The sequence below is a fragment of the Patella vulgata genome, chromosome 5 (assembly GCF_932274485.2).
Source record: "Patella vulgata chromosome 5, xgPatVulg1.2, whole genome shotgun sequence".
Taxonomy (NCBI): domain Eukaryota; kingdom Metazoa; phylum Mollusca; class Gastropoda; family Patellidae; genus Patella; species Patella vulgata.
Genome location: NC_065883.2, coordinates 18,507,405 through 18,531,522, shown reverse-complemented (window position 1 = coordinate 18,531,522; position 24,118 = coordinate 18,507,405). Strand labels below are relative to the sequence as shown.

The 24,118-nt window shown below is 34.7% G+C and overlaps 1 protein-coding gene and 1 long non-coding RNA gene across 5 annotated transcripts in view; both read right to left on the bottom strand.

The window, feature by feature from the left end:
• Positions 1-17,368, bottom strand: part of LOC126821568 (uncharacterized) — a 62,237-nt gene extending 44,869 nt beyond the window's left edge. For all 4 annotated transcript variants that reach the window (XM_056100993.1, XM_056100994.1, XM_056100995.1 and 1 more), the window contains exons 1-2: positions 17,082-17,368; positions 11,698-11,801 (exon numbers count right to left, since the gene is read on the bottom strand). In XM_056100993.1, the coding sequence (XP_055956968.1) occupies positions 11,698-11,801; positions 17,082-17,367 (390 nt within the window). In that variant the 5' untranslated portion in view covers position 17,368. The remainder of the gene's footprint in view (positions 1-11,697; positions 11,802-17,081) is intronic.
• On the bottom strand, positions 13,496-16,738 carry LOC126820363 (uncharacterized). Its single transcript, XR_007679933.2, has 2 exons — positions 16,423-16,738; positions 13,496-15,878 (listed from the first exon to the last, which is right to left on the bottom strand). It is a non-coding gene; the product is annotated as an uncharacterized LOC126820363 (long non-coding RNA).
• Positions 17,369-24,118: the final 6,750 nt, after the last annotated feature.

Below are 24,118 nucleotides of genomic sequence, written 5' to 3'. Positions count from 1 at the left end.
GGCAGTTGGATTCGATATTAGTAGGCCATAGTGCCGCTGCTGGGGCAAAATTTCCCTCATAGCACATTGTATGGTATGTACCTGTCTTCATCAGGACAAACCTACATGAGGAAAAACCTACATTTCACAAACTTAGTAATTAGTAACGGGGGGGTTGGATGGCTGAATGGTTAGTGTGCGGGCGCTGTATCATAAAGTCTGTCATTGAGTTGACTGGCGTGGTTTCGGATCCCCGGTTGTACGTGACAAGGAGTAGGGTCGCCTGTCCAACCTCCGGTTTTCTCCCACTGCTAAAGACCCCTACGCGCAAGCGAATTATGTAAATAAAAATTAAACCATGTTAGTCCCAAAATGACCTAGTTTGTGTCGAGTAGACGTTAAACCCCATTTCTCTCTCTCTCTCTCTAGTAATTAGTAACACACTGGCTAGCAAATGAGGGGTTTAATTTCCGTGTTGGTCGAGAAAAATGAAATGAAATCGGGTTTAACGTCCTACTGTTCTGCTCCTAAACTGAGCTAATGAAGACGAGCATACGCCATACAGTATGCTATGAAGGAAATTTTGCCCAGGCAGCGGCGCTATGGCCTACTCTTATATCAAGTTCCAACTACCAAGGGATCTTTCATGTGCACTCCTGTGTGTACACGTGACCTCAGTTTTTCATCCCTGACTAGACAGCTGTTCTTGTCAGGCCCACCGTCCTGTATCACTGACAAGGGGAAAACACGCAGGAAAATCTGGATGAACTTTCTCAGCCAATGCAGGGATCGAACACCCGACCTCCAGGCTAGCGAGTCAGCGTCTTACCCACTTAGCCAACGTGATCCCCATGTTGGTCGAGAAAGTTCCCTTTGTTAGTAGTGGTGTAGGACAGAGGACCTCAAAAAAACAGTGTCTAGTCCATCACGTGGGTGTGCACGTAAAAGAACCCTTGACATTTGGAATTTGAAATGATAGTAGATCATTCATTCATTCAGTTTCTCTTTGTGTGTCACCTACAGACCGCAACTACTAAAGGAGCTAGATCTCTATTCTTGGGCACTTAGAAATGGATACAAAATGTAATGAAATGAAATGGGGTTTAACGTCCAACTGTTCTGCTCCGAACTGGGCTAATGCAGATGGCCATACACCATACAGTGTGTTATGAGGGAAATTTTGCCCTGACAGTGGCACTACGGCCTACTCTTATATCGAATTCCAACTGTCAAGGGATCTTTTACATGCATGCCAATGTGTACACGGGACCTCGGGTTTTTTTTTATCCCATCTGAACAACTAGACAGCTGTCCTTGTCAGACTCTCCGTCCTGCATCACTGACAAGGGGAAACCACGCCGGAAATCTGGATGAACTTTCTTGGCCAATGCAGGGATCGAACACCCGACCTCCAGGCTAGCGAGCCAGGGTCTTACCCATTTTAATGACTAGACAGCTGTCTTGTCAGGCCCTTAATTGTTAGTATCATGACATTAAACTGACATTTGTTTTACGTTTTACAACTAATATCAGGTTTATGTTAGAAAACTAACGTTAGATTTATGTTAGAAAACTAAAGTTAGATTTATGTTATAAAATTAACATTAGATTTACGTTAGAAAACTAACGTTAAATTAACGGTTAAAATTATGACATAAAACTAACACTAACGTTAGATTTACGTCAGAAAACTAACGTTAGATTTACGTCAGAAAACTAACGTTAGATTTACGTCAGAAAACTAACCATAAACTAACGGTTAGAAACCTGATGTAAATTTTACTTTAGATCAACGTTAGAATTATAACCAATAATACATATATAATTATTTTGTCTGAATTCCGACTATATATCAATTGTTAGAATGTGCACACACTTGTAATGTTATTTAATCAAGAAGTATTCAAAGGGAAAAAAATTGGTTAGTAATCCGTCATAAAGTTTACGTTACATTTACGTCATTTTCTGACGTAAAAGTAACCATAACCATTATGACGTAAAAGTAACGTAAATTTAACCAAAGAATTTTACCATTATTGGACGCTAACCAAAATCTAACCATAATGACGTAAACTTTACGTAAATCTAACCATCAATGTTAACTGGGTTGTTTGTCAATTCCCCTATTTTAAAAAATATATATAGACTACTTGGTCTTGCTCAAAGGAGCGGTCTTTGGGAGTGGTCTTGCTCAAAGGAGCGGTCTATGGGAGTTTTAAAAATAAATTATTTTTTTTAACTTTATTTATTAAAGATAATTGGATTATAGAGCAGGTAAGCCCACTCTCCAAAAAAATAAAAAAAACCAAACAGATATAAATATTACAATCAAAACATAATGAAATTACAATAATAAATCAAATACATAAATATACACATATATATATTACATACACTCACACACTCATGTACACACTACACATACACTAATTCATTGATAATTAACAACTGAGAAAAAATGTACCATAATAGACTAAAATAAATATGTATGCTGCACATGTCTGATATATAAATAAATAATTAAGATTTTTAATACATGTAGTTCAAAAATTAAACATTTAATATTACTGTAATGACTTTAATTGACAAAAGTTCTGATTTTAATGAAAATGAATATGGAAAAAACAGTATGTACAAGCTCTGTTGATAAGATATGAATTTATAGGCTTGAATCAGCATACAATAGGTATGTAAAAACATATATACAAAGTCATTTTAAAATTTAATAAAACATGTTGATTTTGATTTTATAATTATACTAAATCATTCATGGACTAAAGTGTACAAAATATGCATAATGAATTTGTTATGGTTAATATATGTTATAGCGAGTTCAATGATAGGTTCAATATTAACAAAGATTACTTGAATTGTAAAACTGTTCAAAATTTAAACTCGACTAATGATACAGATTTAAAACATTAGTTTTACTGAAATGAAATGGGGATTAACATCCTACTGTTTTGCTCCGATCTGGGCTAATGAAGACGGGCATACGCCATACAGTGTGCTATGAGGGAAATTTTGCCCGGACAGCAGCACTACGGCCTACTCTTATATCGAATTCCAACTGTCAAGGGATCTTTTACGTGCACACCAATGTGTACACGGGACCTCGGTTTTTCGTCCCATCCGAACGACTAGACAGCTGTCCTTGTCGGCCCCTCCGTCCTGCATCACTGACAAGGGAGAACCACGCCGGAAAATCTGGATGAACTTTCTCGGCCAATGCAGGGATCGAACACCCTACCTCCAGACTAGCCATTAGTTTTACTATAAAATAAAACAAAATTATAATCTGATGGAATAACTTGATTTTAAAAATATCAGAAATCAAGATAAAAAAAATCAATAAACTTCAGCCGATCATAAGGGACAGACACAAAAAAAATCCATGATGTAAGAGTTATAAACTATGTGAGAATGTAGCATTCAACTGCGGATAAAATCCATGCTCCCATATATTGCTTTAATTTTAGTAATGCCAGGTTAAAGGTGTACAAAGAATTGGGGATAGAAAATCATTTTAAAGAAAAGGAAAAAATAATAATACTTTTTAAACAGATATTTGTTGATGTAATAATGAAAATATATATATTTATTTTTTATTGAGAATGTATTGATTATTATTATAGTTTTTACATTCAACATTCTTCTTCATCATCATGATCATCATCATTATCATCCATAGCCATCTCTGTGGGTGTAGGTGTGGAATTTTGACAGTCTTTACATCCACATAGATCTGTAAAGGAAAGAGCAGCAACTTTACACGAACATCTACAATTAATACAATTGTGTGATAGATTAAATTATCTTTGCTCAATTAACAATATATTACCAGTAATATAGTAACTTAGCTCAGACTTCCTGGGTGAATATTAATTTTTAAACTATAATTCTTGCATGATATTTATACTAAAATATATCGCCTAAAACTACGAAGCCCAATTAACTGGCCCACTAGATCCCTACATCTAAATTTTTTTGAGCAATGCAATCTCTAAATGAAATCAAAATCTAAAATTGCTCATTTAAATAGCATTTCCGCCTGTAGGATCAATAATCTTTGCAGATCTTTTCACGGCTTAGACTAATTGCCTTTGATTTTTCTGTAAAGGCTATTCCAAACTATGCTCCCACAAGACGGCAGGTTTTGTTTTAGACCAATCACCGACGGAATATAAATTTGACAAAGTTCCATGGAACCTGACTAAAATGATTCTAATAAGAATGTAATTTTAAATATTATGTGCTGTACTCCATATTTCTAATATTACTTTATTGAAAATGATATTTCATAACCCTTGACATTGTAATTAATGACTAATGTAATTTGTTAGTTATGTTTCATAAAAATGTTTTGCCCTTCACCAGTTTAGGCTTCGGTTTTGTTTTAAAACTTGAAAGTTTGCCCACCACTGCAAGTACTTTATATATTTCTTAACAACAACCAACGTGAACAATCACAGCCTCGAAATAATTTAAATACTAAGACTAAGAAAATAATAATAATAAAGTAACTAATAATAACATACAAACATACCTTCGAACGCATCTCGATACGAGATTGCAATGTTTTTTTCTTCTTCATCCAAAGTCTGCCACTGTTTTGAATATTCCACACAATGCCTCCAGGTGTTGTCGTTAAAAACCAGTAACTTGCAGGGCTGTGTTGCATTCTGATGAATAAGGCACTTCATTTTTCTGGTCAGAATACCTCGAATGCCAGAACAATGTGTCCTTGTTGACTATAAACGCCATGATTGAAGGATCGGGGCTAATAGTTTTCTTTATTTTGATTGGCCAAAATGGCACTCGGCATTGATCATAGTGCGTATTCCTACGCGTGTAATGTTTATTTTTTTAGGTGATTAGGTTAAAAAGAATTCCATTTTTAAAAAATAATTATTAAATACTGGCACATGCTGAATGTGTGGAGATATGTTTTTTTAAATGAGTATAAAGAGACGTGTAATTTAAAAAATTAAAATCTCCCACAGAGGTTGTTGCAACGAACTTGAACGATAAATGTCTTCGGTCTTTCGCCTAAATTCTTTACTGTAGATTTCACTTTTAATGAACAATACGGCGTAGTGATACATCATTTTTTGACAGCAATTCAACCATCGAAAGTCCTTTATATTGACCCAGTGTTTCCGTCAAGGTCAATTGCATAACAATAGTTCATTTTTAATAAAAAAAAAAAGTTACCTTTAATAAGAAATGAACTGTTCTTAGAAAATAAAAAAGGAGATATCGCAGTAGATTATGAAATATATCACACAAGCGATATCTACTGTAGAATGTATTATTGGGTGATAAAACATACTCCTCACAGTGTTTGTTTGATTAGAGCGGATCCCACTAAACACTGCTTTAATGGAAGCAAATTTCTGTTCCATATTATGACTGGTCAATAGTCCTATTAACAACCAATAGCTAACTGCGTAACAATATCGTTACATTTTAAACAAAGCTCCAAATTGGACCAAATATGTTTACATAACGTTATGCCCAATTAATCAGTGCATATCAGAATATTGCAGAAAAACTAATTGCATGACAAACGAGGCTATCAACACGAATACAATGTAAACAATACTGTATTGAGAAGAAGAATACTTTCACCGTTTTTAATAACTTAAATCACTGTCCAAAGTTTTAGGGAAGACCCCAGATTAAAGGAAGGGCTGTCATATCGCTGTACATGTACTTGGGATAGATTTGATTGAACGGGAAGAATACACACACTCCCTCAAAAGCTCAAGTATCAGATGCCAATCCAGCAAGAGGCAGAGAGGGATTTCTCGGACCATTGCTTCAGGAATATGGGGATATAAAGGGTGTGCTATGTAGAAAGTGGATTTAATTAAGGGTCATCGCATTCGGTGGTTTCTATGCTGTGTTCTATAAATACGAGTGTTGGAGAAATAAACAAGCTGTTAGTCAATCTATATTAATGGGAAAAACAGAATTAATTTATCACACAAGCGATTTCTACTGTAGAATGTATTATTGGGTGATAAGCTATTATAGGCTATTAAGTTACATATAGGCCCTATTTATATTAGCTTCTCGTCACATTATCTGTATTCTGATACTGCGTGTGATCTATACATATAGTATTATGTATATCAGCCTTCGTATTTTCCATAAATTCCATATGCTAGTCAAAACCTGAAGTCAATGTTTTATACATTATTATAAAATTGTAATAAATATGTTTTACATGATTGAATAAAATAAAATCTACAATTTAAAACGGTACAATAATAGTGGATTGGACGCCCTTCAAATCACTTAAAATGTAACAATTTCTTGTTGAACAAGTGTCACTCGTCAAATTTTGTTTCCAATGCAGCAAATTCTAATATGTGTCCAAATAACAAAACCTACTGGACTAGTTTCTTGTGTTGTATTTAGGTTATTATTTTTAAAAATATATTCAAAAAGAATACGTCTTTTACAAATTTCAATATAATCACAAATAAGTGATTATTTTGATACACACTGTCATACACGATGCCAAGATGGGTATTAATGGTTTGTATTTGAAGAATAAATTATACAAGAGAAAAATATGTCAAATAACGCCTTTCTCAGTTACTGCTTTGGAGAAGATCATTTGATAAGTTACGTGATCAGCCCTGAACACCGTTTCGATATGTTATCATTCTTGAATAAATGGGATGGGGAGTATGCTTAATTAGGGGATCGATTGATGGATTATAGCCACCGCCTTATGCCGATTTTATGTGTGGTGCATTTACAGTCTTTTAAAGCTCTATTCTTACATATAGTAATTAAATGCTAAGGGTACGCGACTGAGTTCTCCATTTATTTCCATTTATTAAGGGCGTAGTTATCGAAATATTGAGGCTTAACGTGTTCTAATTTATAGATCTAAATATTTAATAAAGTCACATTCGTATGATTGAAGTCTGTTTATTTCTGAATATCCAAAATGGATTTTTTAAGGCGTAATGTTATATTTAAGTTACGTTTAAAGGGACAATAACACTCTTGCTGACTTGACAGCCCCAGAAAATAAAAAAATAGCCTTATTCTAAGTACTAGATGTGTTAGTGTCCTACCTGTTGTGTAAATTATCCTTAAAAATCCTATTTTACTTGTCCAAAGGGTTCAAAAATATTTTTAAATCCAAGTCATATTTGAAATCCTTTATGTCAGGTTTTTTAAATCATTTAGTTGAATTTTTCCAATTTTTTTAAATTAGGTGTGTTAAGATGAATTTTGTATCATCAATTAATTGGAATATTGTTAAATAGTACAATTTATTGACCAGAATAAAGATTAGGGCATATTATTCAGTTACAACAAGAGTGGTATTGAGCCTTTAAGGATAATTTTTATTTAGCATTTCGCTCCAGATTTTTTCGTTCAGAAAATGAATTAGTGATTTATTGCAAAGGGTGGACTGGGTTAATTTTAATTTAAATAGTGATGCGAATATATTGATATTAGTTAAAGATCTTTTAGTTATTTCGATTTTTTACTCTTGTTCCCATTTACCAATAGCCACAGGTGTTATATATAACGGATTGATCCGCGCAGAATTTTTTAGGCCTGTTCATTTTAAATATGCTTATACCAAGATGTGGGTAAATGTTTATTTTTTACCAGAAAAGTTCCACTTTTCAGAAGTTTCTGTCGACTGACGTACTGTTTACATAAAGTTTACAATATTAATCAGTTCAGTTGAATATCGTTTCAAAATCATGCATGATAACTTTTTTATTTATCTTTGATCCTTCAAATATAATTTGGTTCTTCGAGTGTATCAAGTTATAATCAGCATGGTTTTTTTTATATGAGCGTCAATTTTTAAATTGGATAATAAATATTTTTTAAAGCTTCAGGTCCTAGTTTTTATGTATCTACCATAAATAATAGTCGGAGCATGTCATAGAATTGGATAATAAATATTTTTTAAAGCTTCAGGTCCTAGTTTTTATGTATCTACCATAAATAATAGTCGGAGCATGTCATAGAATATCTGGATTTAAGTATACCAAAATTTAAAGAAATATGCCCAGTATTTATTGCCAGTTTAAAATATTGTGCCATTCAGGCATGACTGTCGAAATTGTCACGAGCACGCAGGTTTTTCAGGCTAAAATCTTAACAGAAAACGTATTGTCCAAAACATGATGGAACATGTTCACTATTAGACTGTCTAAATTTTACAATGTTAGATTTCAAACTATAAATATTACACGAAGCATGCGTATTATGAAATATTAATGTATTAAAAGTGACACAAACTATCAAATTTACTTACATGAACGATTAATAGTAAATATAAAATATCATTCTGTTAAACATATCCAAAATATGCCAGGTGTCACATATGATAAATATTGGGATTTTCATAATTATTACCGGTAAATAAAGTTCAATTTATTCACATATATACTCAGCCAAATTAAAAACTTGACACTGATGAATTTCAACAAAATTTTTTTTTCTGGTAAGTCAAATAAATTTTAAAGTGTTTCTAACGATAGTAAGTAGTAAGAAGCCTTTAATTTCATAAAATTGTAAAGTCACGTGGATCACGTGACTTTTGAGCATATAAAGATGAAAAACCTGAAAAACACGTGCAAACACAAACTCGTGAGGTCAATCGATGCAAGTTTGCTTAAACTGAACACGCACACGTAACTTGAACTGGAAAAACAAATTAAAATTGTTATTTTCATCTTTGTTAGAAAATGCCGCGCCTTTCAAATGTAGAACGTCTACGTGCTATAGGTAGGCTCTATGCTGGTCAGTCTGTGGTCACTGTTGCAAGAGCCTTTAATTGTTCACGCCAGACAATAATTAATCTTAGAATGAGAGTGCTTCTAACTGGAACTATTGCCGACCGCCCAAGGGCGGGAGCGCCACGTGTGACGTCACTCCAGGAAGATCAAGCAATACGATTACGACATCTTAGAAACAGATTTGTCACTGCAACCTCCACAAGTAGAGAGATGTTTGGTGGAAGGGTAACTGCACAAACTGTTCGAAATCGCTTGCAGACTGCTGGTCTTCGAGCTCGGAGGCCCTATAATGGACCAATATTGACACCTCTTCATCGCCGTAACCGACTTGTGTGGGCCACAAGACACATAAGATTTACTCAAAGACAGTGGAATTCGGTTGTCTTTAGTGACGAATCTCGATTCACTTTGAGATTTGCCGATGGCAGGGCCCGAGTGTACCGCAGACGAGGTGAACGTTACGCTCAAGTGTGCGTCAGAGAAGTTGACCGATTTGGTGGCGGCAGCGTCATGGTTTGGGGTTCTTTTTGTGCACATGGACGTTCTCGTCTTGTTGTTGTCCAAGGGAACTTGCTGTCCAGTACAGGGATCAGATTTTGCAACCTGTTCTTCTTCCGTTTAAGCAGAGACATGGACCTGGACTAACGTTTCAACAAGACAATGCTCGACCCCATACAGCAATTGCTACCCAGAATTTTTTAAGAAATGGCGGTGTCCAAGTCCTGGATTGGCCGTCGCTTAGCCCCGACCTTAATCCTATTGAACACATCTGGGACAAACTGGGTCGACGTGTTCGTCAGCAAGTGAATCCACCACTGACGTTGCAAGACCTTCAACATGTTCTTGCTGAGCAGTGGCGACGTCTTCCTCTGGTAGTGTTTACTAATGTTCTGAGATCCATGAGAAGACGTTGTGTGGCAGTACGAGACGCTAGAGGAGGCCACAACCGTTACTAAACACTTTATTCCGATTGTTCTCCAAGTCTGTGAATTTCATTTTGGGGGGTACTGTGACATCACGAACGTTATCAATGTCAAGGACTTTCGGCGAGACGTATTCTTGCTTTCTGTTGATGTCAAGGTCGTCTGTGCACAACATAACACTAAAATAGTTGCCTTAAACCAAATATTAAAAATCTAGTCCCAAAAATCCCGAGTGTCAAGTTTTTAATTTGGCTGAGTATATATTGGAATCATCTAGCTTTGGATGAATATTACTTGGCCTGACTCCCTATTGATATGTAAATAAATTTTCACATTTTATGACCGATAAAACTGATCATCATGCAAATGTTTAATTAGAACAAAAAATAAGTATACTAACGTTAATATACTATGTTGAATCATTTAATCTATAGTGTTCTTCTAAAGAATCTAGCTCGTCGAATAAGTTTATTCTTACTCTTAAGGCCACCTGCAGATTTCGCCAAGGTCACGAGATGTAAACAGGGCTCGGGCATGTGATTGTTGCCGGGGACTGTAGGTTAGGGTGGACATATTATTTAGACCTAATCCTTCTTCTTCCTTCTGCTTTTGCAAACACACTATAACCATTAAAATACCAAATACCAACATTTGTCTACTGTTGGGTTTGCATAGGCCCTATTGATAAGACCTAGATTTTTTTTTTTTTTTTTTTTTTGGGGGGGGGGGGGGTGGCCATCAACCAACAGTGTGTTCTTTTAGTATTTTTCGGTTTTTCATAATTTTAGGCTTACATTCTGTGTTTTTCATATTTATGATAACTGGTTTTGATCTGTCGACGAACTTTGATAGAAGTTCACGATTTGGCTCCATCTATATTAGACAGCTTCTAATGAAATTTTATTCCAGGTTAAGTATGCATTTGATGTCAGGACTAATACTCTAATATTCATTTTTCGAGAGTATTGCTCATTAGTCAAAAAAAAAAAAAAAAAATACGGCGTTATATAACAACTTTTCGACTTCAACGGAATTATCAGGGAGATGCATTGGAGGTTCTTGGTGAGATGAGAACCGATTGTGTATCTTTTATCGCTTTCTACTTCAGAACTTGCGTTTTACATTTTTTTGCGTCACTTCCTGATTAACCGTAGCAAGGTCTCCGTATTAAAATTATATTTGGAATGTCCTTAACCAGGCCTATCACATATCTGTTATATTGGCTGACACCAAAATTGTCCTTTAATAGAAAGCGAAGTTTTCCCCGGCCTACTGTAATTTCGAATTCCATCTGTCAAGAGTTATTTTCGATTTTTTTTGTCCCATCTGAGGAACTTTCTTGGCCAACACCGGTCCCCGAACGAATCTGAGACCTCCAAGTTAGCGAGCCAGCGCCTTTCTCACTGAGCCACCGCGGCCCCCTAAAGTTAAATAGAAAACATTTAGTACTGTGGTTGTATATCATTTTCTTGTATCTACTATCTATATACCACCTTTATTATTGTATTATTTGGTTTAATTTAAACTTGTGGTGCCAATGGAATGGTTGGTTTCTGCTTACTGTAAAATTACTTGTTTCATTAAATATGCCCTAAATTGGAAACACAAGTGGTTACTGTTACCCTAACGCTTAAAATATCTGGGTGTATTAAAATGAATAGTTATTATCTGAAATTAAGTGGGCGTATTATATTATGTTAAATTAAGTGGGCGTATTAAAACGATTAGTTATTATGTGAAATTAAGTGGGCGTATTAAAATGATTAGTTATTATGTGAAATAAAGTTTTAAATCAAATGAAAATTTACTTTTTGAAAGATAAAATTCTACCCGATTTTTAAAATGACCCAGTTTGAAAAGTTCAATTCTGGATTGCCAAGTCCTGTCGACACATTATGCATTATTTCTCGTATAACAAAAGCATATATTTATTTTTATCAAAAAGCTTAATAAATAATGTCTAGCCCTAACTGTCTCTAGATTTAAAATACATGTAATGTACTTACCTCGTCTAAGATATAATTAATAATAATCATTGCTGTCGCCAGAATAAACAATAACAACCATGCTGATTTGTTCTTTACTTTATACGTCATTTGAATTCCAATCTCTAAAAAGAACGGATACAACCCACTCTACACAACGTAAAGTTGTCACCAATACATCTGCCATTCGTAATTTCTACTTTTCGCCCCTTCAGATCGCGATAATCGATAAGTAGAAGTTACGAAAAATGTAAGGCAAACATCGACTCGAAAATAGAAAATAAAAAAATAAACACACTGCGATATTAGCGCCTCTCGTTTTTTTCGGGTTGCATTTAGGCTTGCCATAGAACTAGAACACTAACGGGAACGCCCACTCGGTGACGTATAACGGTGATGACATAATTATGTTGTACATCGCATGCGCGAAGTCAATAAGGCACAAGTAACTTCCGGCCGTATGTCAACATGGCAGAAGCGTACGACGTCCTGGAATTTCAAGAACTTGACGGTGTAATAGATGTAAGTTATTCATAATTTTAATGAGTTTTTTTTAAATTAGTTATATAACATACCATCGGGAGTATAAACCATTTATTTTCGGACATTAAATTATCCGAACACACGTTTGTGTATCATTTTCTACTACATATTATAAAATTATTATTAATAAATTATGATGACATTCACATTTTATTTTTTTTATTTATTGTTTTGTGTATATTGTTGTTAGCCTTTGGCATGTCCGTGCCAGTTTTGGCTGGTTTCCCAGTGCCCTTTTCTTGTTTATAACAAGGGGTTTTACATAGGCTAAGCCTGTTCCCCAATCCCATTCAGACATCTTGAATAAAAATATTGTTTATAAAAAAAAAATGTGTATTCTTTACTACAGCTTTTCTTTGCTAAAGATTTGTTTGAGACATCTCAACCTGTCGTTCCAGTAGCATCCGTAAGTTTTCTACATATACAACATACATGCATATAGTCACATAGTGTTCGTAGCAAATGGGCAAGTTATGAAACTCATTATAGTCTCGACCATGTCTATATATTTTTTTTCTTCTCAAACGATCAAATTGCTTTGGAAATGAAATGAAATGGGGTTTAACGTCCTACTGTTCTGCTCCTATGCTGGGCTAATGAAGACGGGCATACGCCATAAGGTGTGATTTAAGGGAAATTTTGCCCGGGCAGCGGCTCTATCACCTATTCTTATATCGAATTCCAACTGCCACGGGATCTTTTACGTGCATTCCAATGTATACAGGTGACCTCAGGTTTTCGTATCATCCGAAGGATTAGACAGCTGTCCTTGTCAGGCCCTCCTTACTGCATCACTGAAAAGGGGGAACCACGCCGGAAAATCTCGGCCAATGCAGGGATCGAACACCCGACCTCCAGGCTAGCGAGCCAGCGTCTTACCCACTTAGCCACGTGATCCCAAATTGCTTTGGAACAGTTTCTTTTATTTTGTATAATATTTACTTTAAAGGGACAATAACACTCTTGCTGGCTTGAAAGCTCCAGAAAATAAATAATATCTCTATCTAAGTACTAGATGTTTAAGTGTCCCACCTGTTGTGTAAATTATCCATTACATCCTATTTTACTTGTCCAGAGGGTTCGAAAATATTTTTAAATCGAAGTTTCATTTGAAAAGGTTTACGTTAGACGTTTCAAACCATTATGTTGAATTTTTTAAATAAGGTGTGTTAAGATGAAATTTGTATCATCAATTAATTGAAATATTCTAAAATAGCCTTCAAAGGCTAATATCTTCGCTCGCAATAGAGTAATTTGAATGAAATTTTCAAATTAGTCATTTTACATTTTTTATCTTCGAACTATTATAGCAAGAATGGCTAGCTCTTTATCAAAATCTTACATAATGTATATTTAAGAATAATTTAATACATTTATAAAGCTCACACATTACAAGTTGTGCACCTGTATAAAATTTATATAAATTTTGTTATCATTGTTAATATTTTATACTGAGATGCAATAAAAATAATACATCACTTTTATAAATGGATGAATGTAAATCTTGTTTGAAATGAATCCAGGTTTAACGCCCTACTTAGTACTTTTCAGCTCAATTTTGTTTTAAAGATTTGCTTTAATCTTGCAATTAAGGATGTAACAACATCATATTACGATGATAACATGTGAGAATGTTTTGAAGATTGCGTAAACGCACCCCGAACAATTCTCAATCAAAAAAATTAAACCCAACAGAATCAGTATGTTGATTTTTCTGGTACACACGTGGGGTATATAATGCAGCTTTTAAAAAGCTAGGTTTTGTGGAAGGTGCAAAGTTATGCCACGTCATCTCAGAGGTGCTATTTCATTGCGTCTCGATATATTTTGTTTACTATTATCAACCTGGCCCCAAGTTCACAAAGCATTCCCAGACTTAAGAATTTGCTCAACCTTCAATCACTGTTTTTGAGAAATATCTTTGATCCAGAAACACAAAACTTTGCACAGTTTCTTATTGATATATTTACATTAAAACAACAATAGTTAGTAAAGTGCTATATTTGAGTTAAAATAAGACAAACAATTTTGAGTAAAACCTTAACTTAAGACTGAGAATGCTTTGTGAACTTGGGGCCTTGTTTTCTTTTCATTACTTATTAACTACAATACAGTAATAACAAGAAATAAAAAATCTGTGAAATGTGTGAAATGCTTGCAGCAAAGTGCTGTAAATAAAATACCTGACATCACTGATCACAGTTTAACTCTATAACTTCTCATTTGACCTCAAATCTATGTGGAGTCGAGTCAGTTGGAAGAAATAAATCAAAATGGAGTGAAATCTACATTTTAATCAAATTCATACCACATGATTATATTCTATCACTGTTTGCTCGTTTATATGGCAACTATATATTATTGCTAAGCTATTTTTGAATTGTAAATTACATTTACAAGTATGTAAATATTGATTCTTTGAATTATATATTGTCAATCAAAATCTGAATATGCAATGTGCTATGTAGCCATATATGTGAAATAAACTATTATTATTACTATTTACTTTCTCTGTAAATCTCTGTTAATCTGTCGACAACTTAAACAAATTTCTTTTTGAGTGTCCTCAACAAAACTATTACATACAGAAGCAAGTACACAGCTTTCGTAATTTCTATGTTGACTTATTTGTGTTCATGAAAATATCAACCTGTCTGATATATCTTACAGTTGTAGGCTGACATTGAGAATAAGACTGTAAATGTTTTGATGTTATGCCCCCACATATCTTCATATTCTCAACAGTTCTTATAAGTAAATCTATAGATGTAACTTTAATTTGAACAGGAAACAAAAATTATTATACTGTACTTCACAATTCAAGTCCTTGTCAATGGTTAAATGGTATGTTACACTTTTATCTTCAGTTTTAAACAGATAGATATAATCACTTGAAGACTGACATAGCCACAAAGCAGACATTTGACATAAAAATGATTTCTGCAACATCTGAAAGGTTACTTCGTTCATATGTAAACATTGAGTTTCCTCGGTTTTCCTTGGACTCTGAATAAAATAGACAAATTCATAAAATTCAATTAAAACAAGAAGAATTGGATTCTGATACATGTATTCATAATTTTCTCAGTTTCTGAATAAAATCGAAAAAATTACAAAAGTAAATATAAAGAAGAATCGGATATTCATACAAGTATTTATAAATAAAATTATGGGAGATTACAGAAAGAGCTAGCAGTTCTCATTATAATAGTTAAAAAATAGATAATGTAAAGGGAATTTGCTGAAAATTTCAGTCAAATTCATCCACCCTGAACCAAGTATTTAATGATTAAATTTTGGGCCTAGCCTCGATCAGCATTACTATAGTCGGTACGATAAAAAAAACCCATGGTCTCGATTATCGATTTTTTGATTTAATCAGAAGTAGCAGACTGGGCTCTAATTCAGTATATATCACAGGCTAGCGATGCCATCGAGCGTTGATTATGGTCTGGATAAGTTAATTAATGTCTAATTAATAATTTAGATAACATTCCAGGCCTAAAGAAAGACCTGCAATTGACAGATTTAGCTCTTGCATAATGTCTGTTTAATATTGATGAATTAAATGTTCATATACTGATCTTTTATTAAGGTTGATAGTCTCCCTAACCCTTCTTTTAATCTTCGATATGTGGACCCAGAATTTTTGTAAACATCTGAAATATTCATAAAATCAAAATAAAAAGGTTCCTACATACAAAACAAAAGGTTCAGATATAATTAATTTTTTTTCCATGCTTGTTGATTATTCATACCGGGAACAAGATTATTTCGGAATTTAAAAGTAAAAGGATTTGACAGGTCAAGGTCAGTCATAAATAAATATACAATTTTAATTTTTATGGGGCTGCTCAGTTAAAACTTTGACCTTTAAAAAAAAATAATAATTAGTAATTCATAAAATTAAAGTAAAAGAAGATTGTTGAGAGAGAATCGTCATGCTGTCACACACTCATCGGGTGTAGTATTCGTCAATTTCATAACAAATTGCAAGTAGACTAGGCCTAGCTACGGCACTAATGTAAACAAACCTATATGCATACAACTTTGATGAGAGAAAGGGTAAATTCTAACGGGCAAACATGAAAATACAGACATTCAGCTAGTATGGGTTTAACTTAACTTCATTGTAGGTTGTCAGGGTGGACTGCCAACTAGAATCTACATAATTAATTTCTTTTGATTTGAGTTTTCACTTACTTTTTCAACGAAATAATCCGGCTCAACGTGTCTTGAACATATTGTCAAGGTCTTGTCATTTATCGGGTCTGATCTGGTAGACTGTATGATACGTAATGATTCTCTCTCCACTCTATGTTGTTTTTGGGTAAGCGATAGAATGATCAACCCCGATTTCTTTTATTGCAGGCGGAACATCCGAACAAAACACAATTCGCGTCAGGCATTTTGTTAGTGCGAGCAGAAACCGGAAGTAAGCTGTGCCCGATATCAGCGTCAGAGGCCCGCCGTCACATAAGGTAGTGACGTCACACGGTGGGCGTTCCCGTTAGTATTCTAGTTCTATGGGCTTGCTTAGCGTGACTTTCGACTTCATCATAGTTTGTATCAGTAATTGAAGGCGTCAACACGCAAACCAAGCAAACATTCAACTCGAAAACTAGAAATTCGGAAATTAAAACACTGCGATATTAGCGACCTATCATTTTGGCTTACTGTGGTTGTGTCGTCTTTTCGTGTTTCGCCTTAGAAGTTGTTGTGTCTCTACACTCCAGATCACAATTAAATCCGTGTAATTTACGTTAACAAAATAGAATGTGTGATAAAATCCAATATTGGTGGCTTTCATTTACGAGAATATTAATATGGTGTTGAAAAATCATAATCAAACTTCAACTTACTATATCGTTTAATGTTGATCTGTTTTCGTTTGGTGTATTCATATATGCACAGAAAAGGGAAATGATTTATATCCTTGTAGTGCGTGATCACATTAGGCACATCTATTGTCTCTCGACCTTCCTTATCTACGCCAGATATTGTTGTATAACTACCACGTCTCGTAAACGCGATTAAATGGACAAAATGTGTCGCAACGCCTATACCAGCGGTTGCCAGGCATGATAAGCCCACATTTTGCAAGAGATAGATAGAGAACGAGCGATTTTCCGTACAATCAGGGATCATAATCCAGGAAGTTATGGTCTGAAATACACGAATATCGAAAGGGACTGAGATATTTGGGTGTAACGCGACATTCGTACAACCAGGGGTCATAATCCAGGATGTTACGGTGCAAAATGCGCAAATATCGAAAGGAACCAAGATCTTTGGATTATAATCATACATTTCAAGTTTCATCAAAGTCGGATGCAAATTATGACTTCTAGAGTGTTCACAACCTTGGTATTACATACTTTTACACTATTTGCGTACAAAAAGCAGCCATTTTGTCCAGCAGTTTTGGTCCAATTTTCACGAAATTCGATCACAACTATCATTAAGGATCCACGGTGATATACTTAAACGTTTTTTTTAAATCGGATAAAAAATGTGACCTCTAGAGGGGCCACAAGCTAGAAAAGATATTTTTCGTAAAACCAAGGGCCATAATTCAATAAGTTACGTTTCGATATGTGCGAATGTTGAAATTAAGCAAGATCTTTGGGTAATCAAAATGTATTTCAGGTTTCATCAAAATCGGATCAAAATTGTGACTTCTAGAGGCTCCACAACTTTGATAAACCATATTTTTTTTACACTAATTGCTTACGAGGGGTGGCAATTTTTTCCGGCAGTTTTGGTCTGATTTTCACGAAATTCGAACTCAACCATCATCATGGTGTAACGGTCACATAATGTAACGTTTTTATTTTTTAATCGGATAAAATTGTGGCCTCTAGAGGGGCCATAACCTGCGAATATCGAAAGGAACCAAGATCTTTGGGTTATAAACATGCATATTGAAATATGGGATATGTTTAACCCCGTTCATCGCATCCCTTCATACAACTGGTGCTCGAGAGTATTTTGACACACGATATCTGTGCCAATTTTAACATTTTGTCTTAAATATTGGATATCAGAAGCGTGCGCACTGTATCATAAGGTCTGTCATTGAGTCAACTGGCGTGGTTTCGATTATAAGGTTGTACGTGACAAGGAGTAGTAGGGTCGCCTATTCAACCCCGAGGGTTTTCTCCCAGTCCTTCTAATTATTGAAATAAAATTGAACCAGATGACAATCCCAAAATGACCTAGTTTGTGTCGAGTGGACGTTAAAACCCATCTCTCTCTCTCTCCCTTTAAGGAAGATAATATCTCATATTTGGCGCTGATTACAGCTCTCTCTTCATCTTTAAATGGCCGGTTTATAAAATTTCACACAAGCACTATTATGCAGAAAATATTATTCACAAATAAAATATATATTCCTCAACTAAGTAATACGATGTATTCATTTATTACAACTAACAATAATGTAACTGAATAGCTTAAACTTAATTGTCAATAGTAATAAATATTGAATTTACCACGCCCACTTTCTGTTAATATTTTGTCTGTAAATACTCTACAGGTTTTAATTATTAATGGATTTTGTTCACGTTTGGGGTAATAAATCACCCAATAACAGAGTTGTACATATTTATACCCCCCCCCCCTTTTTTTTAGGGCAGAGCCACGCCCATTTGTTTTGTTTATCGTCTAAAGGCTGCAATTATGAATGGATCATCTTGGAACTTGGCATATTTATGGCTTATACCATAAGCACTGCAAATATTGATTTTGGTACTTGTCTGACCCCCAAGGACGGTGTAAATTTCTTTTTGTTAATATTTAGTATGTAAATTTTGCAAGACAAAACCAAACTCCTAGCCAATTCATATTTTATTCTTGTCATTTTAAACATGTGCCATTTCAATCAAAGCAGGAATGTGGACGTACCATGCAGTGGTAGCTTTGCTCTTGTCGAGAATAGATTTAACATTGGCTAATGTCCAGATACCGGAAATACAACTAGTTTCCAGTCAGAGGCTAAAACAATAATTGAGGGTTAAATGATTTCATATTGAATAAGCTTTGATAATTAATATCATCAGATCAGGGGATCACGTGGCTAAGTGGGTAAGACCCTGGCTCGCTAGCCTGGAGGTCGGGTGTTCGATCCCTGCATTGGCCGAGAAAGTTCATCCAGATTTTCCGGCATGGTTCCCCCTTGTCAGTGATGCAGGACGGAGGGCCTGACAAGGGCAGCTGTCTAGTCCTTCGGATGAGACGAAAAACCGAGGTCCCGTGTATACATTGGAATGCACGTAAAAGATCCCTTGGCAGTTGGAATTCGATATAAGAGTAGGCGATAGTGCCGCTGCCCGGGCAAAATTTCCCTCATAGCACACTGTATAGCGTATGCCCGTCTTCATTAGCCCAGCATAGGAGCAGAACAGTATGACGTTAAACCCCATTTCATTTCATTTTCATCAGATCAACATTTGGTATCATGTCATTAACTTATTTAAGGGCTGGTACAATCGTTTCAGTGGAATTGGTATTTCTTGCTTTTTAATAATACATTTTCTGATATTCCTAATTAAAGTGATATATTCCTTCCGGAGTTTCCCGAAGTCCCGCCAATCACAATCTGAATTTTGTTGTGAAGTATATTTTTCGTGTCCAATTTCCGCTGTTCTTCCAAATTTGATCAGGATATGTCTTTTCAACAGCAGAAAAAGAAAGTTCTCGGAAAACAGAGCAATGAACGGGTGTCCGAAAAGATCCAAGAGGATTTACAAGGTGGACTAAGAAGAATCAGATCCAATACTTGTTTTCAAATTAATGAGTTGGTTCTATAACTCCTTTCATAAAAATATAGATTATTGCAAAGAATTGTTTGTATTCATGTTAATGTTAAAATTCGGAAAAAAAAAGTTATTTTGGATATCGTCAGTGCTTTGAACGTACATTTATACGCCCACTTTTTAAAGTGGTCATATATTCAGGGTCGGATTAAGCTTACATAGGGTTCCTGGCTAAAAATGTCACCGGGGTCCTTGCCACAACAGTGAAAAGAGGACATGCATTCTTGTTGCCATACCGTAGTTGCGAAAATTGTATGTTCCCCTTGTTTAGCTACAGAAACATAATATGACAGCCCAGTCAGCCCCACCCCACCCCTTTAACCAGACCCAGCGTATGTATATTGCCTTCACGGTGTCTGTTTGAAATTATAGAGAGGGGCACATTGGCAAATCTTAATTTATCCATGGCTTATAAGCTTGTATAAAAAAGAACTTTATAATTTAGTTATCGACTTGGTTGTCTTACTTGACAGTACGTGGCTTCGTTTCGAGGCATTGTACAAGCTTTACATGCCGATGTAAACACACCATCCACACATTGTTTCGGTTCTTTATTAAAGGGACAATAACACTCTTGCTGGCTTGACAGCTCCAGAAAATAAAAAAAATAGCCTTATTCTAAGTACTAGATGTGTTAGTGTCTTACCTGTTGTATAAATTATCCATTAAATCCTATTTTACTTGTCCAGAGGGTTAAACAATATTTTAAATCAAAGTCACATTTGAAAAGCCTTACGTCAGGCTATTCAAAATATTTAGTTGAATTTTTCCAATTTTTAAAATTAGGTGTGTTAAGATGAAATTTGTATCATCAATTAATTGGAATATTGTAAAATAGTGCAATTTGTTGACCAGAATAAAGATTGGGACATATTATTCAGTTACAACAAGAGTGGTATTGAGCCTTTAAAGATTCATTATGGAAGATTAGATAAATAGCTGGCAGGTCTCATTATAATAGTTAAAAACTAGATTCTGTAAAGGGAATATGCCGGAAATTTGGGTCTAAGCCGAGAATACTTTATTTTAAAATCACTGAAGCTTCGATTGTCATTGTTACCGCTGTCACGCTAATTAACAAAGTCTTGGTTATCCTTTTTGGTTATGGTTTGTTCATGTTAATAAATGTCTAATTAATACAGTAGTTTATATAACATTTCAGGCCTAAAGAAAGACCTGCAATAAGGCAGGTTTATCGATTGCATAATGCATTTTTAATATGTAAACGGGATCCCGGTTTTTGGTCCCATCCGAACTATTAGGGAGCTAAGGAAGTCCCGGCTCCATACCCCGGTGTTAGCCGAGAACGTTCCTCGGAATTTTCAAGTGTGGTTTCTCCTTGCCAGTGGCGAAAAAGGGTTCGTGGCGGGCAGTATGTCATGGATAAAGAACACAATTAGCAGAAATAATTATTTTTTGGAGCTTGGTTATGGAACCGAACATCTTGGAAATGTGAAATATGAAATATGATAGTCCGTCAATCGATGCGCAGTTCTCCATGAACAAAGAGAGAGAGAGAAATGGGGTTTAACGTCCACACGACACAAACTAGGTCATTTCGGGACTAACATATGGTTTAATTTTATTTACATAATTCGCTTGCGCGTAGGGGTCTTCAGCAGCGGGAGGAAACCGGAGGACCCGGAGAAAACCCACGAGGTTGGACTTGCCACGTACAACCGGGGATTCGAAACCACGCCAGTCGACTCAATGACAGACTTTATGATACAGCGCGCGCACGCTTTTTTTTTTTTTCTTGTAAGTATGTTTATTCAGATATTAAAATACATACAGACATGTCACACATGAATAAACAAAAACATACGAAAAATATTTACACTTATACATATGAAAGAGTGAATAGGTAGGTTTTAAAAACATATTTTTATGAGGTTTATAGATATGCACAGTGTAAATATTTACAGTGTTTACATTAAAAGTAATTAAAAGGGTAATTTACAAAGTAAAAGTCGAGAGTATATACAAACTCTTTCAAAAATCTAATTTAATATTTCCATTATTTTCATATATTATAAGGACTGACGGCTTAATGAACTTATTAATAAAATGATGCTTATTATTCGTAAAAATATTACTAATATTGTATAAATTATCTTTTAATATATTTTTAAACATTATAAGCGGCGCTTATAAATAGCTTGTCTTGCCGATGATAAAACAACATTGGAAAGTTCATCATGACTGTTGTTATCAGAAGTGGATTGAATACCAAACAGTAAACTTGTTTTAAATACATCACTATTCATTGGTGAATTTGATATATCGAGTATTATCTCCTTAATTAGATCTAAAATATTTACAAGACTATTACATTCTAAAAACATATGAATAATATTTTCTATATCTACTTTACAAACAGGACATACATTAGAATCAATAATATTAACTTTATGTAATTTATCCATAGACCAAATATCTTGTGGAACTTTTGTGGTGAAAACCACCACAGACCCAAAACACTCTATCAAAATTATTCTAAGTCGAAAATCTTGTGGAATGTAGTACCACACAGGCACAGAGGGGTGTCCGAGAAGAAATTTTTGAAAAAACTGATATTTTTTCTAAGTTCAATATCTTGTGGAACTCTTGTGGTGAAAAACACCACAGACCCAAAACACTCTATCAAAATTATTCTAAGTCGAAAATCTTGTGGAATGTAGTACCACGCAGGCATATAGGGAGGTCTGAGAAGAAATTTTTTGAAAAAAAATGATTTTGTTTTCTAAGTTCAATATCTTGTGGAACTCTTGTGGTGAAAAACACCACAGATTAATATATTTTGTAGAATATATTTTCCCCACATCTTACAAGATGATAGGATAAACTATTATTGTTCCAGCGAAATAAAAAGGACATGTTTCATAAATATTTCATTGTCCACTTTTCCAAACGCCCCCAAACCTTGTCATGTCTATATAATTTGTTTATATATCATTACAGATAATGTTGTTAAAAATGATACGGAGGTTTAGTGTCTCTATCATTGCATTGCAAGTGAAATTTGGCCCAGACATCGGCGTTTTTGCCTTCTTAATTTGTAAACGGACAAATCCTCGTTATTCGTCCAATATCGATTACCTTAATTTATATTTATTAATATCAAGACCAAATTACGTTATATTAGCTTTGTTATTACTTATAATGGTTGTATATTATGATTTGCATTTATGTGGGGGTGGGGTGGTGGGGTGGATGGCCAAATGGTTAGCACGTGGGCGCTGTATCATAAAGCCTGTCATTGAGTCAACTGGCGTGGTTTTGAATCCCCGGTTGTACGTGACAAGGAGTAGGGTCGCCTGTCCAATCTCGTGGGTTTTCCCCGGGTCCTCCGGTTTCCTCCCACTGCTAAAGACCCCTACGCGCAAGCGAATTATCGAAATAAAACTAAACCATATGTTAGTCTCGAAATGACCTAGTTTGTGTCGAGTGGACGTTAAACCCCATTTCTCTCTCTCTCTTGCATTTATGTTTATCTAGCCTATATTTTAAATTTTTGATATATCAGAACCGATTTGACATACTACTGAAATTGTAATTATTTATACATTATATCCGATATTTCTGTAATGTTATTATCAACACATCAATTCCATTGCGACACTTTTTCAATCACATTATTAATTATTATAACTTGGAAATAAATCAAACTGTTCTAGAAATGTTGGAAGAATTAAAAGCATTCATGAAATTTCCTTAATTTATCATACTGACTAGGGTGTTGTATAAATCATGTATAAAGAAAATAAATTGCTTTTAAATCGAACTAATTCAAAATACCTAGCTATACTGTATATTGAAGTAAATTCTATTTATGATCATAAACTCCATTGCATTAGTAGTTGGTGATAGAAACAAATACCGTATTTTCTTACAGTGTAGAGATAGTGTAAACTATTCGACGTTTGGGCTAATCCTTAACATATTAATACATTAGTTATATATTTTGAAAACGTTGCTTACCCGATTAACATTAAGATTCCCACAATAGAATTCACGAACCCTCCGCTATATCCACGATTATGCTATACTGCATATGCTCGATGACCGTAGATTAAAAATAA